Source organism: Oncorhynchus nerka, linkage group LG8 (assembly GCF_034236695.1).
Source record: "Oncorhynchus nerka isolate Pitt River linkage group LG8, Oner_Uvic_2.0, whole genome shotgun sequence".
NCBI classification, from domain to species: domain Eukaryota; kingdom Metazoa; phylum Chordata; class Actinopteri; order Salmoniformes; family Salmonidae; genus Oncorhynchus; species Oncorhynchus nerka.
In genome coordinates this window covers 36,581,870-36,608,071 of record NC_088403.1, presented here as the reverse complement: position 1 = coordinate 36,608,071, position 26,202 = coordinate 36,581,870, and the positions used below count along the sequence as shown (strand labels likewise).

Below are 26,202 nucleotides of genomic sequence, written 5' to 3'. Positions count from 1 at the left end.
CTTGGTGTCCACATCAACAACAAACTAACATGGTCCAAGCACACCAAGACAGTCGTGAAGAGGGCACGACTAAACCGGTTCCCCCTCAGGAGACTGAAAAGATTTGGCATGGGTCCTCAGATCCTCAAAGGGTTTTACAGCTGCACCATTAAAACATCCTGACGGGTTGCATCACTGCCTGGTATGGCAACTGCTCTGCCTCCGACCGCAAGGCACTACAGAGGGTAGTGCGTACAGCCCAGTACATCACCGGGGCCAAGCTTCCTGCCATCCAGGACCTCTATACCAAGTGGTGTCAGAGGAAGACTCCAGCCACCCTAGTCATAGACTCTCTGCTCACGCACGGCATGCGGTAGCGGAGCGCAAAGTTTAGGTCCAAGAGGCTTCTAAACAGCTTCTACCCCCAAGCCATAAGACTCCTGAACATCGACTCAAATGGCTACCCAGACTATTTGCATTGCCCCCCAACCACCCTCTTCTACACTGCTACTACTGTTATTATCTATGCATAGTCACTTTAATAACTCTACCTACATGTACATATTACCTCAATTACCTCGACACCGGTGCCCCGTACACTGACTCTGTACCGGTACCCCCTGTATTTAGCCTCACTATTGTTATTTACTGCTGCTCTTAAATTGTTATTCTTATCTCTTTCTTTTTAGGGGGGGGGGGGTATTTTCTTAAAAGTGCCTTGTTGGTTAAGTGCTTGTAAGTAAGCATTTCACTGTAAGGTATTTGGCGCATGTGACATATAAAATGTGATTTGTTTTATGGAGTGAATGCCATAAGAACTGGGTCAGGGTTAGCCTGCATATAGAATCTTTATAGAATGTTTTTTTATTTTGTTGCCAATTATGCTATTTAGCAGACTTTTTTTATCCAAAGCGACTTAGTCATGCATGTATACATTTAACATTTTACCTTTTTTAACTAGGCAAGTCAGTTAAGATCTAATTCTTATTTTCAATGACTGCCTAGGAACAGTGGGTTAACTGCCTGTTCAGGGGCAGAACGACAGATTTGTACCTTGTCAGCTCGGGGATATGAACTTGCAACCTTTCGGTTACTAGTCCAACGCTCGAACCACTAGGCTACCCATACGGGTGGTCCCGGGAATTAAACCCACTATCCTGGTGACATGCTCTACCAACTGAGCTACAAAGGACCATACTGTCTATGGGTTTGAGATGTGATTGTAGTGATGTTGTATAGCATGGAGTTTTGAGGTTAGAGTGAAACCGTATAATAGGGGTCAGAGGTTATTGGTTTAAAATGGAGGAACAGAGGTACTCACGCCATAGGTTTCTCCATACGGCTGCCCAGCGATCCCACCACCTCTCCCAACGTACAGAACGCCTGGCCAAGGAAGTCCTACGGAAACAGAGATACAAGTTTGTATATATATATATATATATAGGCACATTCTGGTGAAGTGGAAGATATATAGGAGACACACACACGCATGCATGCATGGGTACACGCATGCATGGGTGCACACATCCACACACAGCAGACTCCCATTCCATACTGCGCATAGAATACTCTTTATGAAACATGACATTGACATTAATACAATGAATCACATTTTGGGGGAGGGAGAACCCTTGTGATTCTATTAGCCAGTGTCTGGAAAAACACCAACACTTCATAATGGAATCTCACTGTGGTCTTCTCTGACCACAATGTCTAGTATAAACAGTGTGTGCTGTATAATCCCTATAGGCTTTATAGCCCAGTTATTTCCAGCATCCAGACCTGGAGCAAATACTATTTGAAATACTTTAAGTATTTGCTCTAGCCTGCCTGGGTTACCAAATGGTCAGTTGATCAGTTTTAGGATTATTGTATTGGTTCCATTGCGCCAAGAAAACTCAACCAAGCCTAGATAAAGTATTTGAAAAGACTTCAAATAGTATTTGAACCCAGGTCTGATTTCCTCCCAGCTCCACTACCACACCTGCTCAGCTTGCTTGCCTGCCTGCTTGCCTGCCTGCCTGCCTATCTGCCTATCTGCCTCTCACATGTTAACACAGTAAAGGTTGATCTCCAGTGGAATTCCCCACTGGCCAGGGCTGCTAAGCAGCCTCTAAAACTGCCAAGTGTGTCATTCCCAGCCTGAGATGATTGATTTTATCCCCTGTTTATATGCCTGATCGAGGAAGGAAGAAAAGGAGAGAGACAGAGTGAGAGCAAGAGCGAGAGAGATTGGGGGCGGAGGGAATGAGAGAGAGAGGGATAGGGATAGAGAATGTATCCAGCGTGAATGTCTGTGAAATTGGGAGAGACAGTTCCAGAATGGAGGACCAGTGAAAAAAGCCTTGTGACTAAGAGTGTTTGTGTGTGCACAGCATGTGTGTGCTAGGGTCCCTGGTTGCGTACCTTTAAGGATAAAAAATGTAACTGCAACGTTAATGCAACGTATTTTACACAACACGACAGACAGTGGACCAGGAGATATGGGCTTTATTATAGCGTTACTATTGTACCAACTCCAACAGGTAGAGGAGCATCTCTTGTACTCCACACATTGAATTGTGCACATCATCCACCAAACATTGTGGAAAAACTGCAGTTATTTTCCATGACTGCACACTATTGATGACAAAGGCGATTGGCCCACATCACAGTGACCACTCCCCCTTTTATCCTTTCACCATGGAAACTTTTACACGCTGCTCACTATGTGAACATTGTTAGAATACTAGACTAAAACATTACCCAACAGATTATCAGCCACATTAGTCAGGTAATGGTAAATAAAGCTATGCATGACACATGCCATGTGAGAAGCCAACATGTGAAGGCTGTCCAAATAACAGAAAAGGTATCCCTTAAGGTCAAACATATAATAACTCGTTCTCATTGTTTGTGCTTATCTAATGACCTTCATCCTTAGGCGGTTGTTTGCCAAACAAAGTCTAAACAGAACATTTCCCTGCAATGTGGGCAGACTGGTTTTTCCAAATTGCCAAAGCAAACACAGGAGAGAGCAAAGTGTGAAATGTGACTAAGATAAGATAAGATAAGACAGGGATAGAAATGCTAAATGAATCTAGTCAATCCTAGGGATAAAAGGAACATTTTGCTAATAGTAGGCTGAGCTTATGGTGATCATTAGGTAAGATAATGCCAGGATAATGTAGTATAATGCTTTCAGTCCAGTGAATTCAATGTAATTAATGTCACTTGAGACCATATTTAGCAATATGAGGTGGTTTAGAAAGGCAGCATCACAAATCCTGATTGGTATGGATGGTGTTCTGAAGGGTCATTCCAAAAAACGCTCTAATTAACCTCTGGACATGCCCCCTCTACTGCCAACTCAGCACACCGGAACTCACTCTAACAATCACCATTTCTCTCCTTTCCTCAGCTATAAATGCAGTTTGTTACCATTTCCATGTGTCCTTTTGTTGTGCGTCCCTGAGTTTAAATAAGTACCTTTTAATGTGTAATTGGAGATTATATAATGCTAACTTTGCCAACTTCCTAGCCTGTATATACTGTATATCTAATTATCAATCTACACTATATATACAAAAGTACACTCCATGACAAAAAGTATGTGGACACCTGCTCGTCGAACACCTCCTTTCCAATATCATGGGCATTAATATGGAGTTGGTCTCCCCTTTGCTGTTAAAACCCCCTTTCTTCTGGGAAGGATTTCCACTAGAAGTTGGAACAGTGCTGCGGGGACTTGCTCCCATTCAGCCACAAGAGCATTAGTGAGGTCGGGCAATGGTTTTGGGCGATTAGGCTTGGCTTGCAGTCTGCGTTCCAATTCATCCCATGAAACAGGACAGGGCCTTCCCCAAACTGTTGCCACAAAGTTGGGAGCACAGAATCGAATTGTATGTTGTAGTGTTAAGATTTCCCTTCACTGGAACTAAGGGCCCTAGCCCGAACCATGAAAAACAGCCCCAGACCTCAATTTCTCCTCCACCAAACTTTACAGTTGGCACTATGCATTGAGACAGGTAGCATTCTCTAGACATCCGCCAAAATCATTTTTGTCCGTCGGACTGACAGATAGTGAAGCGTGATTCACCACCCCAGCCGACGCTTGGCATTGCACACGGTGATCTTAGTCTTGTGCGTGGCTGCTCGGCCATGGAAACCCATTTCAATAAGCTCCCGACTAACAGTTATTGTATTGATATTGCTTCCAGAGGCCGTTTGGAACTTGGTAGTGAGTGTTGCAACCGAGGACAGATGCTTCAGCATTCAGAGTTCGATGGACATTGCATGGCTGTGTGGTCAGATGATGCAGATGCTAAGCTACAGGAATGTTTTGCTTGCACAGACTGGAATATGGTCCGGGATTCATCCAATGGCATTGAGGAGTACAGCACATCAGCCACCGACTTCATCAATAAGGGCATCGATGACGTTGTCCCCACAGTGACCGTACGTACATACCCCAACCAGAAACCACAGGTTTCCGCTGCGGCTTTCAATTAGCGGGACTCTAACCCGGAAGCTTATAAGAAATCCCGCTATGCCCTCCGACGTACTATCAAACAGACAAAGCATCAATTCAAGACTAAGATCGATCCTACTACACCGGCTCTGACTCTCGTCGGATGTGGCAGGGCTTGCAAACTATTATGGACTACAAAGAGAAACCCAGCAACGAGCTGCCCAATGACACGAGCCTACCAGACAAGCTAAATTAATTCTATGCAAGCAACACTGAAGCATGCATGAGAGCACCAGCTGTTCTGGAGGACAGTGTGATCACCCTCTCCATAGCCAATGTGAGTATGACCTTTAAACATGTCAACATTAACAAGGTCACAGGGCCAGATGGATTACCAGGACGTGTACACAGAGAATGCGCTGACCAACCGGCAAGTGTCTTCAACAACATTTTCAAACTGTCCCTGACAGAGTCTGTAATACCTACATGTTTCAAGCAGACCACCATAGTCCCTGTGCTATAGAACTCCAAGGTAACCAGCCTAAATGACTACCGACCCTTCTGTAGCCATGAAGTGCTTTGAAAGGCTGGTCATGGCTTACAGCAACACCATAATCTCATAAATTCTAGAGGCAATTCAATTTGTATATCGTCCCAACAGAACCACAGATGATACAATCTCTATTGCACTCCACACTGCCCTTTCTCACCTGGACAAAATGAACATCTACGTGAGAATGCTGTTCATTGACTACAGCTCGGGGCAGCAGGCAGCCTAGTGGTTAGAGTATTGGGCCAGTAACCGAAAGGTTGCTAGATCGAATCCCCGAGCTGACAAGGTAAAAATCTGTTGTTCTGCCCCTGAACATGACAGTTAACCCACTGTTCCTAGGCTGTCATTGTAAATACGAATTTGTTCTTAACTGACTTGCCTAGTTAAATAAAATAAAATAAAAAAATAAACATCATATTGCCCAGCTAAGGATCCTGGGACTAAACACCTCCCTCTGCAACTGGATCCTGGACTTCCTGAATAGCCGCCCCCAGGTTCCTTTTGACCAGGTGGGAAAGGGCAACAACATATCCGACACGCTGATCCTCAACACGGGAGCCCCTCAGGAGTGCGTGCTTATTCCCCTACTTTACTCCCTGTTCACCCACGACTGCATGGCCAAGCACGATTCCAACACCATCAATAAGTTTGCCGACAACACAACGGTGGTAGGCCTGATCACCAACAATGACAAGACAGTGGGGTGCAAGGACAACAACCTGTCCCTCAATGTGATCAAGACAAAGGAGTTAATTGTGGACTAAAGGAAAAGGAGGGCCGAGTACGCCCCCATTCACATCGACAGGACTGTAATGGAGCAAGTTGAGAGCTTCAAGTTCCTTGGTGTCCACATCACCAACAAACTATCATGGTCCAAACACACCAAGACAGTGAGGGAGAGGGCACGACAACGCCTATTCCCCCTCAAGAGACAGAAAAGATTTGGCATGGGTCCTCAGATCCTCAAAATGTTACTCAGCTGCACCATTGAGAGAATACGGACTGGTTGCATCACCGCCTGGTATGGCAACTGCTCGGCATCCAATTGCAAGATGCTACAGAGGGTAGTGCGTACTGCCCAACACATCACTGGGGCCAAGCTTCCTGCCATCCAGGACCTCAATACCAGGCGGTGTAAGAGGAAGGCCCTAAAAATTGTCAAAAGCTCCAGCCACCCTAGTCATAAACTGTTCTCTCTGCTACAACACGGCAAGCGGTACAGGAACGCCAAGTCGACATCCAAAAGGCTCCTTAACAGTTTCTAGCCATAAGCCATGAACAGTTCATAAAATGACTACCCGGACAATTTGCATTGACCACCCCCTTTTTTTTAATGCTGCTGCTACTCACTGTTTATTATCTATGCATATTCACTTTACCCTTACCGACATGTATATATTACCTGTACAACTAACCCCACACATTTCTTGGTACCGGTACCCACTGTATGTAGCCTCGTTATTTTTATTTTCTTGTGTTACTTTTTTTCACTTTAGTTTAAGTCGTAAAAATATTTTCTGAACGGCATTGTTCATTAAGAGCTTGTAAGTAAGCATTTCACAGTAAGGCCTGTTCAGCGTTCTCTCAAAAAAAATTCAGCACTGAGCAAATTTCAGGTCGGGTGAGCGCAACTTGAACGTTGTGAAAATTCTGTGCAATGTCCAACTTGCATTTACTGTGAACACTGAAGTTGTACCCGCTTTAAGTTACAGTGGCCAAGTAGGCTGCTGTGGCTATTTGATCATAATGTAGGTCTACCAGAGTGGCCTGCCATCAAAAACAATGGAGAAAATGCATCCCATAACATTTTAACATGGAAATAGCTGTTCTGTCATTCAGCCTACAGTAGCAGCCAATATGTAGTGTTCAATGTAGGCCTACATTCTTAGGGGGAAAAACATGCAGGGCTTGACAACCTGCTTATCCACTTGTCCTTCAGACAAGGAGGTGACTGAAAATGTTGTTGTTTGATGCAAGAAACCCCTTTACAAAATAAAATGTTATTATTCCCATACCATTACTACAGAGAATCAAACAAATTATGCTACCATCTGCCTATTGGCTACTTAGATATTCAAGCCTGTCTCAAAATACAACACTGCCCCTTTAAGACAAAATAAATCTCTTCACCTGACTTGATTTTCAAAGATGTCTAGAAATGTATACATGTTGTGCTCTTGTAGGAAGCAATCACTCGCCTATTGCTGACTACAAATTATCTATAACTGTGCTAATAACTAACTAGCAAAGGATCTGAAACATTTTTGCACACGTGGCTACATGCTACATACACCAGTTCAAAGTAAATGACACAGATCCATATATGGCAACGGCCTATTTGCATATTGGCCTACTGCAGCTCCGACATGAGTAATGCATTGACATGAGTAATGCATGTCAATGCAGTAGAATCTTACTCCGATGCGTTCCGCCTACCACAACATCTCTTCTATAGTTCGTTTGGTTTCTGTATATTGCATTGAATGTGGCTAATAGTGTTAATTCGATCACAAATGCCACAGTAAAGGGGGGTACCTAGTCATTGTTCAACAATGTATTCTACTGAAAAGTGTCTTCCACATGTAACCCAACCCCGCTGAATCAGAGAGGTGCAGGGGTCGACATCCGGAAACGTTGATAGCGTTAACAGGGAAAATTGGTCACCAACCTTGAGTCAAGATGACTTTGAGTCAAAATCCAAGCAGAGATCTACCGCTCAGATTTTTTTTTACATGAAAAACTTAAGCCTTTTAATAACAATACTGTAGCAAGGAGGTCTGTGCAGTAAGCTATAGGCCCAATACATTATTACTGCAAATTGGCTTTGCTTGAATTGCCCTACCAAGGCATTGTTGTTTGGGCCATGATTTGATTTGATAGGCTTTATGATCACACCAGTAATAGATTGTTGTTGTATTACTTGTGAAGCACAGCTGAGTGAGCATACATTTAAATAATCTGCTTTTTAAATCATTTTGGGGGGGCTGCATCTGATGGTCTGAGCAGCAGACTGAGGGTCTGTCTCTTAACATCCCTCCACTCTCCCTTTCCTCCACTGACACTGACCAAAATGGGACACCGTCTTCCTGTTGATGGCAAAACTCAAGTCGTCCCTGCATTATTTATGCCTCATGCACAAATTCATGTTGTTACTCCTATGAACAGAGAAAGTGAAATATTCCCTGATATTAAAAAAGACCCAAGCCTATAGATACTTCCTACTCATTCATTACTGCTGCAGCGCTGTGTGGCAATAGGAAGAATTTGCATTTTATGGCTTATAAAAGTGTTGACAGTGCTGAGTAAGAATTTAAACAAAGACAGCATCTATGGCGATCGACTAGGAATGCCTTGGAGATCAGGTCGATCGTAATCGACGGGTTGGTGACCACTGCTCTAGTAAGTTGGGTGAAGTTCAATCTCGTGTTTCTCACTGTGGGCTGATATTTCTGCAAGACCGTCCTGGGGGAGCTTGCACGGCAGTTTCAGGGATATTGCGCGCAGCTTAGAGGGAACATAGCACCTGTTATATTAGACGCATGTGAGAAATACAATTTGGTTTGATTTTGGAATGAGATGTTCGACGAGCAGGTGTCCACTTACTTTTGGTCATGTAATTGTGTGTTGAAATTTTCCGCATTGACTGACATTCATGACTTAAAGTAATGATGGACTGTCGTTTCTCTTTGCTTATTTGAGCTGTTCTTGCCGTAATATGGACTTGATTTTTTACCAAATAGAGATATTTTCTGTATACCAACCCTACCTTGTTACAACACAACTGATAGGCTCAAACACATTAATGAAAGAAATTCCACAAATTAACTTTTAACAAGGCACACATGTTAATTGATAATGCTTTCCAGGTGACACCTCGTGAAGCTGGTTGAGAGAATGCCAAGAGTGTGCGAAGCTGTCATCAAGGCAAAGGGTGGCTACTTTGAAGAATCTCAAAATATATTTTGACTGGTACTGTATCGCTCACACACACACACACACACACACACACACACACACACCATTTGGAAAGTATTCAGACCCGTTGACTTTTTACACATTGTCACGTTACAGCCTTATTTTAAAATTGATTAAATAGATTTTTTCCCTCACATAAATCGAAACACAATACCCCATAATGACAAAGCAAAAACAGTTAAATTTTTTTTGCAATTGTATTAAAAACAAAAAACGGAAATATCAAATTTACATAAGTAAACAGACCCTTTACTCAATACTTGTTGAAGCACCTTTGGCAGTGATTACAGCCTTGAGTCTTCTTGTGTATGACACTACAAGCTTGGCACACCTGTTTTTGGGAAGTTTCTCCCATTCTTCTCTGCAGATCCTCTCAAGCTCTATCAGGTTGGATGGTAAGCGTCAGGTGTGTTAGAGTTGGGCTGGTACGAAAGCCTGCACTATTTCCATTCAACTTATTTTAATTCAGTGACTGAACAGGTGTCCAAGGCAAAAGTACAGAACTCAAACTCCTTTGGGGGGAGCTAGCAGACAGAGATTTGTGGAATAGAGTGGTGCGCAGAAGAGAGAAAGGGACCACATGAATGAGCAATTCCCAGAGCGTGTGACAGGCACAGATGGGGTCCTTGTGGTAAGACTGCAGTGGGTAATATGCATCTCTTATTCTAGATTTTATAAGAACAGATAAGATCAAAATAGATCCCATCGGAACGTGTGTGTGTGTGTGTGTGTGTGCCTGCCTGTGTCTGTCTATCTAAATGTAAATAAAATCATCACATTTTAAAGAAGAATCAGGGTTTATTGTGTGTCAACAAAGAGAGACTGATGGCATTGTTACAGGAAATTACTGTAATCTGTGTGTTTTTATTCACAGCGATGACAATAGACAGGCGAGGGGCAGGGAGGGTAGAGAACACACAGCGCATCACATGGAACTGAGAGAAGGCGAGAGCGAGTGTGTGAGTGCACAGTTATGCTAAAACACACTGGCTACCCAGGGAAGGTAACCCCACTATGAAATACTAAACCCAGTAATTAAAGAACAGAGAGTAACTACTGTAGTAAGGGGGTGCTAATGACAATAGGATGAACCCCCAAAGCGCACACGCACTCTCACACACAGAAAGAGAGACTTACATGTTTTGACAGGTTGGAGCTCTTTGAGTCGACATCGTACCTGGAGAAGAGAACAGAAACACACACTGTTAGAGGGCCATGGAGATGACAGCAGTACGGCTGGGAGCAACAGGTGATTTACAGAAGGGGACACTCAGACCGCTCAGTAAATGTATAAAGCAATGAAGTCACACAGAGTATTATTAAGTCTTCTTGTGCTTTTCAATCCTTTTAGTATCCTGACATGTCATACTGGAGGACTCCCTGGGTGTTTAAGTGTTTGTGGGCTTGTGTTTGTATCCTTGTAACAATGCGGGTGTCTGTGTGAGCCAGTTAGGAAAGGGGGGTTCTTGCCCAACAGGGCTGCAATCAGCTGCAGATTCAGGAACCAATTTAAAGTCATTTCACAGTCCAGGTCATTTTACACAGCTACTAAAAATAGACGTCTATTTTTGAGGTAATATTTGAAAGCAATTTTATGGAGACTGAGCCTCACGTAGCTGAAAGAAAAGCAGTGATACAAAGACCCACTACTGTAGCCCCTGTGGTTTTTCTGACAGTGAGAACCATTACATTTAATCGAAACAAACTACCAAGGAGAAAGGACCACTGCTTGTCAGGCCCTGGTTAAAGCTACAGTCTACAGTGTTTCCCCGATATGCTAAATCGTGGCCGCCACCCCACCAGAAAAATCGAAATGCCATCTTATTTATTTGAAAAACATTTTGGGGGATGGTAAAAAAAAATACATCTGTGTACACTTAAACAACTTAAACCATATGTAAATGATGTAGAATAGAAAATGGAGCAATGTCTTTTTTTTTAGAAGATCACCTTTGAGAACCAACAATCACGAAAATAAAATTTGATTCCGGGAGAATCCAAAATTCCTTAAAGGTCATGGCATGGAGCCCCCATTGATTTTGTTAGTCATTTCGATAGCATAAGACCAAAATGGTCCCGTCACTTGTATACAGCTGAGACTATTGAAACATTGACCATTGAATAGCTTTCCAAACCACAAACTGGAGCTTTAACAAAAAGGATGAGCAACACTGCTATACAACATCAGCCATAGAACATAGATTCCATTTAAATCACATATTGGAACATCACCTCCCCACTATCACATAGGCCAGAAATAGACATAACTCTGTTGACAGAAAACATTATGTGTGCCCGAGGGGAAATTGTCTATTCAATCAGGCCCGTGTTTTCATCCACTATCATCTCTGTCAATGTTGTCTCAACAGGATGGCCTTACTCAATTACACACATCAAACAACTAGTAGGTTCTGATTCTGTTGATGGGAGATGTGAGGGAATATCTCTCTCTGTGTGATACTCGTGGGTCTCTGGGCTCTAGTCCTGTGCCAGCTTCCCCTCACACACACACACACACACACAGTCTAGCAAGCAGGACAGATTATGTGGCATACTGCCACTGTCAGTGAGATGGGATGGTGTATTTGTCATTCTGAGTGTATTGTCAGAATGAGCTCTGGGATGTTTGTTATGTAACTCACAAAGCACTGGAGGCACAGCAGCTCTAATGTTCTATTCCATTGAAACAGATCACTTACATCCATGAAAAAATCATTTCCTGAGACACACAGCACAAAGGCATGTGTTTTTGTATTTATTCAGCCGCCAAAAAAAAATGCCCCCCAACATCTAACACACACAAACACACACTACCACGTGTGTGCGTGCACATATTTTTGTCTCGGTCTGTCCATGATGTACAGTATACATACTTGTGTGCGTAGAGCTGTTGCGGTGACCGTATTACCGCCATTCAGGCAATCATGAGTCATGACCACAGTAGAATTCTACGTGACCGTTGAGTCAGGGTAATCTCCTCTTATGCACTCTGGACATGTGTTAGTAGCACCCAACTCTATAATGATCATCAGGTCCTAATGGTCGGGTACTCAGGAACACTATTGTCCCTCTAACCACTCTGACATCAATGCAAATGGGTTTGAAAATCACACCAAACACTTCTCAACAAAAACAGTATGGTGCTAAATTTGAAGAAGTTCAACAACAGGTTCAAACTGAGTGAAAAACATGATCGTTGTGGATGTTGTTTCAAAGCCTAACACAACAAAATGGACAGTGTTTTCTAAGGTGATGATTCATTCAAAACAACCATATGGATATTAGAGCTTATGCATTTGCATAGGCCTATACTGTATATGTCCAAGCCTGAAATAAAACGGAATTAAGATGATGCCGTTATAAAATAGATAGCCTACTGCATATTACACACAGCAAAAAATCAAACATTTAAAAAAAATACTGATTTAAGACATCTTTGGTACATAATTGTTCTATCATTGTTCTATCTACATTGTTCTAGCCTAAACTAAACAAATTCAGAGTTAACCTACAATTTTTAATGGCCTAGTAATATAGGGCATTTTTTTATATTTTTATAATTAATAGGCATTACCTTTAGCTACAGAAAACCTCACCACCATGCGTTTCCATCTCCTCTCCCTCTCAAATCATCAATAGCCTATAGTCGCATCATTCAGCCCATATATTGTTTCATTTCTAATGCATTCTATGGTTGCCAAATAACTAAGTCTAGCGTATAGGACCTGCTTCAAATCTTCACTTTTACGGTCAACATAGCCACTTCATATGCACACTCTCACTCCGGAATGGGAAAAAATTTCCTTTCTATTTCATTCAGCTATGTTCATATTTTTTTTACTATAAAATCATATAATATAAAATAATGGTACAGGATTTAAGCATATCTTGCCTGCTAAATGAACAAGCCCACAGCATGCCGCGTAGCCAGATAACATACAGTAGGCCAAATCATATTCTGTTCTTCTGAAATACATTTTCTTCATATCATCATGTTTCTTTAGATGGACCTTCCTAAAACAATGGATTTATTGTGATGGTGTATATTCAATTGATTTATTATACTTTAAAAATGTTAAATGTAGATGTTCCAAAGGCGAGCATCAGCAGCTTGTATGCGTGCACATGCTTGTGGTGTGTGTGTGTTTTGTCTGTGTGTGTTAAGCCTCAGCTCTGACACTAACACAGCCTAGCAGGGCTCCTTCACTCTCTTGTCCACCTCTCTCAGAAACCCATTCGACTAGAGTTCCACTCGCTTGCCTGGGAAAATTCTATTTCAGACCAGGATAGACAAGAATGAAAAGCTGCCCTACCTAACCTTTAAACACAGTCAAGACACCAACCGAGCCAAAACATGAATGACAGAATATTATTACATGTCTACTCTGACACAAACCAGAAAGAACTCCAAGGAAGGTGAGAGAAGGAGACAGGGGAAAAGAGAGGAAAGAAGAGCGAGTGATCAGTGGGGGGAGAAAGAGAAAGGGAGAGGAAAAAGAGGGAGCGAGAAGGGAGGGGAAAAAGAGGGAGCGAGAAGAGGGAGAAGGGAGAGGAAAAAGAGGGAGCGAGAAGGGAGTGGAAAAAGAGGGAGAAGGGAGAGGAAAAAGAGGGAGGGAGAAGGGAGAGGAAAATGAGGGAGCGAGAGGAGGGAGAAGGGAGAGGAAAAAGAGGGAGCGAGAGGAGAGAGAAGGGAGAGGAAAAAGAGGGAGCGGGAGAAGGGAGAGGAAAAAGAGGGAGCGAGAGGAGGGAGAAGGGAGAGGAAAAAGAGGGAGCGAGAGGAGGGAGAAGGGAGAGGAAAAAGAGGGAGCGAGAGGAGGGAGAAGGGAGAGGAAAAAAGGGAGCGAGAGGAGAGAGAAGGGAGAGGAAAAAGAGGGAGGGAGAAGGGAGAGGAAAAAGAGGGAGCGAGAGGAGAGAGAAGGGAGAGGAAAAAGGGAGGGAGAAGGGAGAGGAAAAAGAGGGAGCGGGAGAAGGGAGAGGAAAAGCAGGTATAAAGAGAGAAAAAAAGAGCTTGAGCTATCTGAGCAGAGCACAGCCACCAGTGGAGGATGTAGTATGGCCTGATGTTCACACACACACACACATCTTAAGCCTGAGGGGAGACACACACAGGTCGTGAACACACGCCTCCCCCTTAACACACACACACACACTTTTTCTCTCACTCACACACAATTCATCCCAAAGGTGTTCGAAAGGGGTTGAGGTCAGGGCTCAATGCAGTCCAGTTCCTCCACACCAATCTCAAGAAACCATTTCTGTATGGACCTCGCTTTGTGCACGGGGGTATTGCCATGCTGAAACAGGAAAGGGCCTTCCACAAACTGTTGCCATAAAGTTGGAAGCACAGAATCGTCTACAATGTCATTGTATGCTGTAGTGTTAAGATTTCCCTTCACTGGAACTAAGGGGCCTAGGCTGAACCATGAAACACAGCCCCAGACCATTATTCCTCCTTAAAACTTTAAAGTTAGCACTAAGCAATTAATTTCATTCATCACTCCAGAGAACGCATTCCCACTGCTCCAGAGTCCAATGGCGCCAAGCTTTACAACACTCCAGCCAATGTTTGGCATTGCGCATGGTGTGCCATTGAAACCCATTTCATGAAGCTCCCGACAAACACTTGTGCTGAGTGTTGCAACCGAGGACAGGCGATTTTTACACGCTACGTGCGTAAGCACTCAGCGGTCCCGTTCTGTGAGCTTATGTGGCCTACCACTTCACGGCTGCGCCATTGTTGCACCTAGACATTTACACTTCACAATAACAGCACTTACAGTTGACCGGGGCAGCTCTAGCAGGGTAGAAATTTCACAAACTGACTTGTTGGAAAGGTGGCATCCTATGACGGTGCAACGTTGAAAGTCACTGAGCTCTTCAATAAGGCCATTCTATTGCCAATGTTTGTCTATGGAGATTGCATAGCGGTATGCTTGATTTTATACACCTGTCACAACGGGTGTGGCTGAAATAACCGAATCCACTAATGTGAAGGGGTGTCCACATACTTCTGTATATATATCGTTTATTACGGTCCCAGTCAGGTCATTTCACATGGAGTAAATAATGCTATTGGAGTAAATAGAGATTTGTGTATCATTCAATTAGTTGTGTGTATTCAGTTAGTTGTTTGTTCTGTTAGCTGTGTGTCTCTCAGTAATGGAATGTGTCTTTTACTGTATTAATTCACAGGCCCTAGTTGGTCTTTCAGGCACTGACACACACACAGCACTTAATTTTCTCTCTTGTATCGGCGAGAGAGTGCCCACGCGACCTCCTGACCCCTCGCAAGTCAGAGAGAAATTTAAATACCTACTCTGACAGGATGACGAGGAGGAACACCGATATGCATACACACGCGCACACACAAACACAAGGCTGCACTCACACACAAGCGTGCACACACACTTTGACAGGACACTAGGCAGGGACACCAATCCGTACTGACAATGCACACTCTAGATACACTCCTTTATACACTACACACACATAACTACACAAAGGTAGTAAAAAACAAAGAGGCACATACAAATGTTTACTTACAGGTCAAATCTCAGATTCTGTCGTTCCTCAAAGAAATAATCCAAGATGAATTTACGAACAAACTCCGGGTTGAGAGTGTTTTCAATCACCTCTGTCCTTCCAAACTTTAGAGAGCGAGAGAGAGGATGAAAAAGTTGAGGGTCAAAGGCACGCAAGATACTTCCTTCGGTTGAATGTGGGTATTTGACAGACTACATTCGTGACATACAATTTCTAATGGAGAGAGAAACAAATTGACCGCTCAAAAAATATCATGGCGCATCTCAATTTCAAATGAATAAATGAAATATTAAGATTTCATTACTTGAGAGTGACATTACCGATGTCAGAGGCTGCCTCCCAAATGACACACTGTTTCCAATACAGTGCAAAACTTTTGACCAGGGACCATATGTAGGAAATAGGGTGCCATTTGGGACAGACAGAGTAATACCTAACACAGCGATCTATAAGTGTTATATGGGTCTGATATTTCAGTAATGATTAATCATAGGGGAAAATATGCAGAGATGGGGTTGAGGATTCATTTCATAATTTACTTGTATAAATATTGGGGTTTGAGTGCCAAAGATCATGTTGAATATCAGGCCTTTTCAATTCAGTATCTGATGTACTGTGTAGGCTAACTGAAGGGGACTTACCTCTCTCCACTCCTTATTGCCGATGCCTTGTGTGTACAGAACGCATACTGAAGAGGGAGAAACACAGAAGAACAAGGTTAAACAGGGGACCCTGCATGACCTGTTGAGTGTGAGGAAAATGCATTACAGGGTTACAAACATTATAGGAGGAATATTTTAACATCATCATAATGCTCTAGTGGGGAAAAAAACTGAGCTCATTCATGGTGCACCTATTTCAGTAGGGCTTTGAGAATGCACAGCATAATAAACTCCTGTTAAGGTAGTCGTGCGCGCACACACACACACACACACACACACACACACACACACACACACACACACCTGCATTATTTAATCACTTACTCGGCAGCCCCGAGGAGAACTGAAGCCAATTTTCCTCTGCACATATGCTTGTTACAGAGGGAAGAGAGGAATGTAGCAAACATAAGAGCAGCCGTTGTCCCGCCATCACTGACATCTCTCTCACACTCCCTCTCACCCCGTCTCTCACTCTCCTCTCTCTCTCTCTACCTCACTCCCACTATCTCTGGATCTCGCTCTCTCTCCTTCTCCCTTCCTGTTCAAAGGCACGCCCAAAGAGAGATATATGACCCCCAAGTCTCACCTGAGACCTGGGAAGAAAAGGCCAAAGTTGTCCTTCTTGCCCCCCCTATCCCTCCCCTGGCTCCTCTCGCTGCCCACTGAAGCATCTTAATCCCGGTAGACTTGAGCAGCAGCACTCAGCATGATTAAGACGGCCACTCAGCACAAGTGCCTCCCTACATGAATGTACATGGCCCTGGACCTGGCTCATCATCATAAGCCTATCATCATTAGTCACAAAGCCTCCTTCTCCCTAATCTTTGCCGCAGATCCCATACATGAATATGAATAAATCTGCCTTGAGAATATGACCCGTGACATATGAGCGGAGTCACTTTGATTGACTCACGAGGCGTGAGAAGGAAGGAAGACGCCCTGTTTCTATTTTGGGCTGGAGTTGTGGAGGAGGAGAGGGGAGAGGAGAGGGGGGCGAGACTCGGGGGCGAGACTCCGAGACAGAATCTCGAGATGCTGAATATTGAGATCAAGAATGTCAAGACAGGCAGAAAAAGGAGACAAGCGGACAAAATGCCTGAAAGAAAAGAAAAACAGAAAGATGAAGAGCATATGTGATGCTTTCTAACCAGAGAGAGAAAGAAAGAGAAAGAGAAGAGAGCAAGAGAGCAAACGAGAAAGATGGAGATAGAGAGAGAGAAGGCAATAGTGCCACAACAATACACACATTACTGATTAACACACAGCCCAGAGTGATTCATCAGTAAAACATAATAACACCTACCTACCTACCAGTGGAGGCTGCTGAGGGGAGGACGGCTCATAATAATGGCTGGAATGGAGTCAACGGAGTGTTATCAACATGGAAACCACATCTTTAATACCATTCCACTGACTCCATTACAGCCTTTATTATGAGCCCTCCTCCCCTCAGCAGCCCCACTGACACATACATACAACATTTGGCACCAACTCTCTTGCACTGGCTCTATGCACACTCACTTGACTCTCCCCACGCACTCACACATACTACACTGACACTCCAACACACACATACTACACTGACACTCCAACACACACATACTACACTGACACTCCAACACACACATACTACACTGACACTCCAACACACACAAGCTGCTGCTACTCTGTTTATTATATATCCTGATTTTACTCCTACCTACATGTACATACTGTATTACCTCAATTACCTCAACTACCTGTTACCCATGCACATTGACTTGGTACTGGTACTCCTTGTTATTGTTACTATTGTGTTACCATTTCCTTTTTACAGTATTTAGCAAATATTTTCCTTACTTTTTAACTCTATTGTTGGGAACAGCTCGTAAGTAAGCATTTCACTGTAAAGTCTACACCTGTTGTATTCAACCAATACCATTTGATTTGACATGCATAACATCACACTGATATGAATAACATTCACGAAGCATGGTTTTCCCAAAGCCTTATTACATTTTCCCGTGTTTCACGTGACCCTCCAGATAAGCATTAAGAAAACACTGGGTTGACCTTTAGCCGAACTGCTGCTTTTATGCGTTTTGTTTAGTTGTTTTTTCTGCCTTGCTCTGTCTGCGCGCTCTGTGTTGCTTGTTCCACAGTATGTTTCTCTGTCTGCATTCTACGTGTTGCTTGTTCTACAGTATGTTTCTCTGTCTGCGTGCTCCGTGTTGCTTGTTCTACAGTATGTTTCTCTGTCTGCATGCTACGTATTGCTTGTACTACAGAATGTTTCTCTGTCTGCGTGCTCCGTGTTGCTTGTTGCACAGTAGGTTCCTCTGTCTGCATGCTACGTGTTGCCTTTTCTACAGTATGCCCCTCTGTCTGCATGCTCCGTGTTGCTTGTTCTGCAGTATTTCTCTCTGTCTGCATGCTACGTGTTGCTTGTTCTACATTATGTTCCTCTGTCTGCATGCTCCGTGTTGCTTGTTCTACAGTATGTTTCTCTGTCTGCATGCTCCGTGTTGCTTGTTATACAGTATGTTTTTCTCTGTCTGCATGTTCCGTGTTGCTTGTTCTACAGTATGTTTCTCTGTCTGCATGCTACATGTTGCTTGTTCTACAGTATGTTTCTGTCTGCGCGCTCCGTGTTGCTTGTTCTACAGTATGTTTCTCTGTCTGCATGCTCCGTGTTGCTTGTTCCACACTATGTTCCTCTGTCTGCATGCTCCATGTTGCTTGTTCTACAGTATGTTCTCTGTCTGCATGCTGCGTGTTGCTTGTTATACAGTATGTTTTCCTCTGTCTGCATGCTACGTGTTGCTTGTTCTACAGTATGTTTATCTGTCTGCATGCTCCGTGTTGCTTGTTCTACAGTATCTTTCTCTGTTTGCATGCTACGTGTTGCTTGTTCTACAGTAGGTTCTCTGTCTGCGCGCTCCATGTTGCTTGTTGTACAGTATGGTCATCTGTCTGCATGCTCCGTGTTGCTTGTTCTACAGCATGTTACTATGTCTGCATGCTACGTTTTGCTTGTTCTACAGTATGTTTCTCTGTCTGCATGCTCCGTGTTGCTTGTTCTACAGTATGTTTCTCTGTCTGCATGCTACGTGTTGCTTGTTCTACAGTATGTTCTCTGTCTGTGTGCACCGTGTGCTTGTTCTACAGTATGTTTCTCTGTCTGCGTGCTCCGTGTTGCTTGTTCTACAGTATGTTTCTCTGTCTGCGTGCTCCGTGTTGCTTGTTCCACAGTATGTTCCTCTGTCTGCGTGCTACGTGTTTCTTGTTTTACAGTATGTTTCTCTGTCTGCATGCTACGGGTTGGTTGTTCTACAGTATGTTTCTCTGTCTGCATGCTCCGTGTTGCTTGTTCTTCACACAATTACTGTAAAAATAAATGAAATATGTAAAAGTAGGGAGTGATTCACACCTTTATGTGTAATCCATGTTGTATGGCATGTTAATGTATACGAGTTGTATCCATCATAAGATAGATTGTTTGTGAAAGAATCATCCGTTGTCAATGTCATTCATCCAGCAACGGATGACTAACATTGAAAAGGCATTCACTAAGTGGGTCGTTAGAAAGGGAAAGGGGGATACCTAGTCCGCTGTACAACTGAATGCATTCAACTGAAATGTGTCTTCCGCATTTAAACAAACCCCTCTGGGCATGTGTCGATAGTGTTCGAAAAGAAAGGCAGCGTTGCTCTTGGATCAGCTTTCCCCATTCAAATGTCATCTTAACTGTTACGCTCGTCGTTTGAATGAGGAGACCAAGGTGCAGTGTGGTAGGCGGACATCTTGGGGGCGGCAGCGTAGCCTAGTGGTTAGAGCGTTGGACTAGTAACCGGAAGGTTGCGAGTTCAAACCCCCGAGCTGACAAGGTACAAATCTGTCGTTCTGCCCCTGAACAGGCAGTTAACCCACTGTTCCCAGGCCGTCATTGAAAATAAGAATGTGTTCTTAACTGACTTGCCTGGTTAAATAAAGGTAAAATAAAAAAATCTTACTTTTATTAAAATGAACACCGAAAAACAACAAAATACAAAACGAACGTAAAGTTCTGCAGGCTACACAGCAACTATACAAAATCAAGATCCCACAAACTAAGGTGGGAAAAAGGGCTGCCTAAGTATTGATCCCCAATCAGAGACAACGATAGACAGCTGCCTCTGATTGGGAACCATACCAGGCCAAACAAAGAAATAGGAAAACTAAACTGCCCACCCTAGTCACACCCCGGCCTAACCAAAATAGAGAATTAAAAGGATCTCTAAGGTCAGGGTGTGACATTAACATTATTTCATAATACTGACAACGTATCAGTTCCAAGAGAGACATTATCACCTACGGTTGCAAATATGGAGATGGCTCATAATGCGCACATTGTTGCACATTATGAAATATAATAAGGCAAGAATTACAGACACTATAGCTGTACAATTAGCAAAATATAACTAAATTGATTGAACATGAAATTGATTTCAATATGATTGAAATACACTTAGTGTGAAAAACATTAGAAACGCTATTTCCATGACAGACTGACCAGGTGAATCCAGGTGAAAGCTATGATCCCTTATTGATGTCACTTGTTAAATCCACTTCAAATCAGTGTCTATCAAGGAGAGGAGGCAGGTTAAAGTAGGATTTGAAAGCATTGAAACAATTGAGACATGCATTGTGCATGTGTGCCATTCAGAGTGTGAATGGGCAAGACGAAATATTTAAGTGCCTTTGAATGGGGTATGGTAGTAGGTGCCCGGCGGACCGGTTTGAGTGTGTCAAGAAGTTCAATGCTACTTGATTTTTCACACTCAACAGTTTCCCAGTTTCCCATGTGTATCAAGAATGGTCCACCACCCAAAGGACATTCAACCAACTTGGAGTCAACATGGGCCAGCATTTCTGTGGAACGCTTTCGACACATTGTAGAGTCCATGCCCCAACGAATTGAGGCGGTGCTGAGGGCAAAGGGGGTGCAACTCAATATAAGGAAGGTGTTCTTAATGTTTTGTGCACTCAGTGTATGTAGGCCTGTTTGTAGCCTATAGGCCTGCTGTATTAATTGTTTAATGCAGTCACCCACAGTTTTCATTTGAAGCACCTTTTTATCCTAGGCTTGTGTAACAATTGGAAAGACATTGGCAACTTTGTATTTGATTTTGTTCTGAAGTTATCAGCGGTCAAAGAGAGACAGTTAAACATATTGATTCTATGTTTAGCGGAGATCTTCGGCATCCAAAGCATCCAACGGCTCACTTAGCTATTCTACGAGTGGTCTGAAGCGGTCAGTAAATAACAAGCCTTTTACAGTTTTGGGAAACAGCTTTGCGATTTAACCCTTTACATGAGTGAGAATTGGCCTAAATGGATCGGGCTACATTTAAAGGTTTCTTAAAGAAGAAATATGAAAAGGATATACATAAGCATGGTAGTAATTGAAAAGGAACAGTTTGGAGAACCCAACAGTTCAACTGACACAAGACTGAATCCAAATATTCCACTGTACATTTGATGTGAATTTTACATTTTTTAAAAATGAAGATAACCTGGATACATTCAGTCAGATTACAAGAATATTCCTGAAAAATGTGCGGTAGATGCAACATAAGACAAAGTAATGACAAAGGTTTGAGTGAGAGGGACTAATTGGTGTTTCCAAGAGGCCATACACCTCTCCAAAGTTCCTAAGTCATTTCCGTGCTCCTTTAACCTCTTAAGTCGACCCTCTACTTTTTTGAACATTCTGTTAAAAATCGCGCAACATTTCAGCGCCCTGCTACTCATGCCAGGAATATAGTATATGCATTTGCTTAGTCTGTGTGGATAGAAAACACTCAGACGTTTATAAAACTGGTTAAATCACTGCTGTGGCTTTACCAGAACGGCATTTACATCGAAAAGCACAGGAAAAACTGATCACTGAAAATGGGAAAATATATCCATGCGCTACTTGAACCCATTGATAAAGGTGAACCACAATTAATTGACTGAGGTTGCAGTACCTACAGCTTCCACACGGTGTCTAGAGTCTTGTCATTTCCCTTCGAGTTTTTTCTTGGTCAAACACATGCAGGGCACCGTATCTCCTATGGTCTAGGACCGGATATTTTCGTTGAGTTTCTAGCCGGACATTTTTCCAGACGGACAGCTAATGATCTTTACATCGCCTCCTGATGAATTTTATCGCTTATTAACGTTTACTAATACCTAAAGTTGCATTACAAACGTATTTCGAAGTGTTTTGTGAAAGTTTATCGTCGACTTTTTGAATTTTAAAAAATGACGTTACGTTTTGAAACGATGGCCATCATTGTAAATAATAATTTCTTAACTGACTTTTTAAAATAAAAGTAACACATTACACAATCCAAAAACTGCCCATTTTAAATCACAATCGGGGTCAGTTAGGCATCATTTTAAAGCTTGTTCATTTTACTGTACAGCCACATCGTTCCAATTTAGGGGCTTATCAGTGCCCAAATCTGCCATTTTCAACCCGTATATGGGTACGAGTGTAATGGGCTACCAATGCTAATACGAAGGTTGTAATGACGCTTTTGGGAAAATGGGCCCAGACAGAGAGAGGAGGTTGGATACGGAGTGTGAGGATGGGTTAAGACAGGTTAGGTCTTGGATTAGGGCATAGAGAGGGGTTAAATGATTGAACAGCAGGGCTGGGGTCAATTCTGTTTCAATTCCAGTCGATTCAGGAAGTACACTGAAATTCCAATTTTCTTCATAGCTTTTCAAGGAGGAAGAATTTGAATTGTTGTTGGAATTCGGTAAACTTTCTGAATTGACTGGAATTTAAATGGACCCCAATCCTGCTGAAAGGATAGAATGCTTGTTGGAGATGTTTTGGCTCATCAGTAGAGCCAGCCGAAGCTTCAGGAAGCCCCCAGGCACACTCACACACTTACCATTTATACAGAAACATTGTTATGGAACAGATATTACCGTGTCATTGTGAAACAAACAAATAAACAGAAAACCATAGTGATCTTACTTGGGTCTGATTTGGAGAAGGTATCCATGTCCAGCAGATTTCTGTGAAGAGGAAACAAACAGGAGGGAGCGAGGTGTGAATAAGTAAAACTGACACCATGTTGCTTCGTTAAGCACAACGAGACGCTGATTGGCTCATTAAGGCTCTCGTTAGTTAAGGCAGGGAACACCGTTGGGGATAGATACAGGATACAAGCGTGACAGACAGGATTGCGTCTCAAATGGCAACCTATTCCCTTAATATTACACTACTTTTCACCAGAGCCCAATGGGCTCTGGTCAATAGGGTGCCATTTGGGAAGAGAGACATGAGTGTCATGCTCTGATTGGCTAGCAGATGAGGCCTGTAAACGAGGGATTGCTGTAGCAGCCGTTACAGAGCGGAACGGGTCTCGTCTTCTCAGGCTAATTACCAGACAGAGAAAGATTAAGGTAAGGGAGAGAGGCGGACATGAAATGCACACCGACAGTGCTGTTTAAAAGCCCCATCCGTTATGATCAGTAACACCTCCTATATCATGATACTCAGGAGGGGGTTTATAATAAAGGCATCATCAGTGATCAAGAACACCTCCTATATCATGATACTCAGAAGGGGTTTATAATGAAGGCATCATCAGTGATCAGTAACACCTCCTGTGCACCTCCCTTGGGATGGGGCCGCCTTTCAACCCCCTAGTCCCAACCCCTAGAGATTCAGTCAATTAAACTATTAATTTACAGTAAACAGACGAAACTACCCCTAAGCCCCTACCCATGAACACCTTCAAACCCCACTGGAATCAATGACTCGTTTACAAACAAAATAGCATTTCAAGGCGGGTGGGGGTTAAGGTTAACTCCACAACCAGAGACAGATCTTGCACCAGTCATAAAGCATTTATACTTCACTCTGGGAGTTGGAGAATATTTATCAAATAGGGCTGGGAAGATTGACTAATTTAAAGCAGGGGATTTGGGTAATACAGTTACCTCCAATATAATTGAGCTGTTCTTCAGTGAATTTGCTGGAGTGATTCCGACACACATCCATTCATCCTATAAGATCAGGATTCGATGAAGGAATGGGGGGGATGGATGGAGTGAGGGAACGTGTCACGCCCCGACCTGAGAGAGCCTTTTATTCTCTAATTTGGTTAGGTCGGGGTGTGACTAGGGTGGGTACTCTAGTTTTTCTATTTCTATGTTGGCCTGGTATGGTTCCCAATCAGAGGCAGCTGTCTATCGTTGTCTCTGATTGGGGATCATATTTAGGCAACCTTTTCCCACTGGGTTTTTGTGGGATCTTGTTTTTTGTGTTGATGCCTGTGAGCTCTACAGAACGTCACGTCACGTATCGTTTATTCTTTATTGTTTTGTTGTTCGGTTCTCCTTAAAATAAAAGATGTCGAACCGATTCCACGGTGCGCTTTGGTTTGAGTATGATTACAACGACGATCGTGACAGAACGTGAGATGAGATACAGTAAGTGACTTCTCTGCCATGGCTTGGAAACGTTAAAGGTTCTGCCGGGAGAGATAACTACCCTTCTCTCCTCCTGACCTGCTGGTTCATGTCCCATTGAACTATCCCTGACACTTACTGAGCTGTGTAAAGGTGATGAAATGTCAGGAAATTCTGACATGTTCCACTTTATCCCGTTAAAGCCCAGGGTTCAGAGGCTTTGGTCTGCTGTAGGACAGGAGGGAACACTGATTTGTCTGTGTCCATGCCTTCCTGTTTCCTGTTACCCATGTTGCTCACTGACTCACTCACTTTGTCAGTGAGTGTATGTGTGTGTGTGTGTGTGTGTGTGTGTGTGTGTGTGTGTGTGTGTGTGTGTGTGAAAATGTCTAAAAGCTGCAGAGGCTATAATAGGGTCTGCATGGTCGTGACGGCATTTTAAACCAGGCTTCCTTCATCATAGCAGGAGATAAATATTTTAGCCAGACTGTGTTGGCTGGTTACATCACTGAAACGGTCCCTTTGGTCCTTGCTGTGTGTGTAATGGGCCCCTGGATTCCCCCTGTGTGTGTGTGTCAGCATCAGGGCAGTATCGGTCATTACATTTAGTCAGCCGGTGATTGTCAAGCAAATATGTTCTTATTGGGCCTTCCTGTGTAGACCAGCTCAACTAGCCAAACAACTGTGGGCTCCAGCCTCCACCAATCTTAACTCTAAACAAATGGCTCCCAAATCTGACCTAGCAACAAGTGATAACTGACCCAAATCTGCTATGGCACAATTGCATCAACATGGTTTTGACCAGTTTTGTGTGGATACTAATATTTGACATGATCACAAAAAGTATGCCATCTTTGTATCCTCATTTCAAAAAGTACTGTGTCCTCATTTATAATATTTACGAACCAGGGGACAGTGATCCCCTTCAACAACCCCCAAGTGAAGGTCTCCCTGGCAGCCAACACCTTCACCCATCACTGGCCACGCCGAGACCAAGCAGCTGACAGAGATGCTCCCCAGCATCCAGCCTAGCCTCCGGGGACTGGCCGAGGCTCTGCCAAAAAACTGCTGAGAACTGACTCCAGATCTGATCAAATAAGTTTGTGTCTCTGTCACCTCATCTCCTCTCCCCAGGAGGGTAAGGAGGACAGAAGGCCAATGCCCCTGAGATTCACCCAGTGTGAGGGCCATCAGTCACAGTGCATAACAAACCTGACATCTGAGAACAAGTGGGGGAGGAGAGAGATCTGACACCAGGCCAGACAAATCTCTCTTTAGAAAAGCAAATGGGAAAAAGACCAAAGCACCAACAGAACCATAAGAGCAGGTGTCTATCTGGCTGGCTGGCTGTCCCCAGTAGGTGAGGAAGAAATAGAGAGGGAAAGAGAGACAGACAGGGATAGATGAGTGTGAGAAGAGAGGTTTCATTATTCTAAAAGCCTTTCAGAGCTCTTTTAAACAGAGAGAGAAGTACTCTTTGGCAATAAGTACATTGTTAGGTGGGGAGAGAGAGAGAGAAAGGCACTGTCTGTCACGTGTAAGTCACGCCCCCCTCCCAGTCACCAAGCCCCAGCGAGGCCAGACTCGGTCCTCTCTCCTCTTCA

The 26,202-nt window shown here is 43.3% G+C and overlaps 1 protein-coding gene across 2 annotated transcripts in view; it reads right to left on the bottom strand.

The window, feature by feature from the left end:
• The window catches only part of LOC115133243 (copine-8-like), a 120,277-nt gene that overhangs the window by 66,138 nt on the left and 27,937 nt on the right, over window positions 1-26,202 (bottom strand). The window contains exons 2-6 of one of the 2 annotated variants that reach the window (XM_029666279.2): window positions 23,157-23,197; window positions 16,142-16,188; window positions 15,501-15,604; window positions 10,095-10,134; window positions 1,301-1,377 (exon numbers count right to left, since the gene is read on the bottom strand). In XM_029666279.2, the coding sequence (XP_029522139.1) occupies window positions 1,301-1,377; window positions 10,095-10,134; window positions 15,501-15,604; window positions 16,142-16,188; window positions 23,157-23,197 (309 nt within the window). The remainder of the gene's footprint in view (window positions 1-1,300; window positions 1,378-10,094; window positions 10,135-15,500; window positions 15,605-16,141; window positions 16,189-23,156; window positions 23,198-26,202) is intronic. The other variant, XM_065021759.1, reaches the window with a different exon arrangement.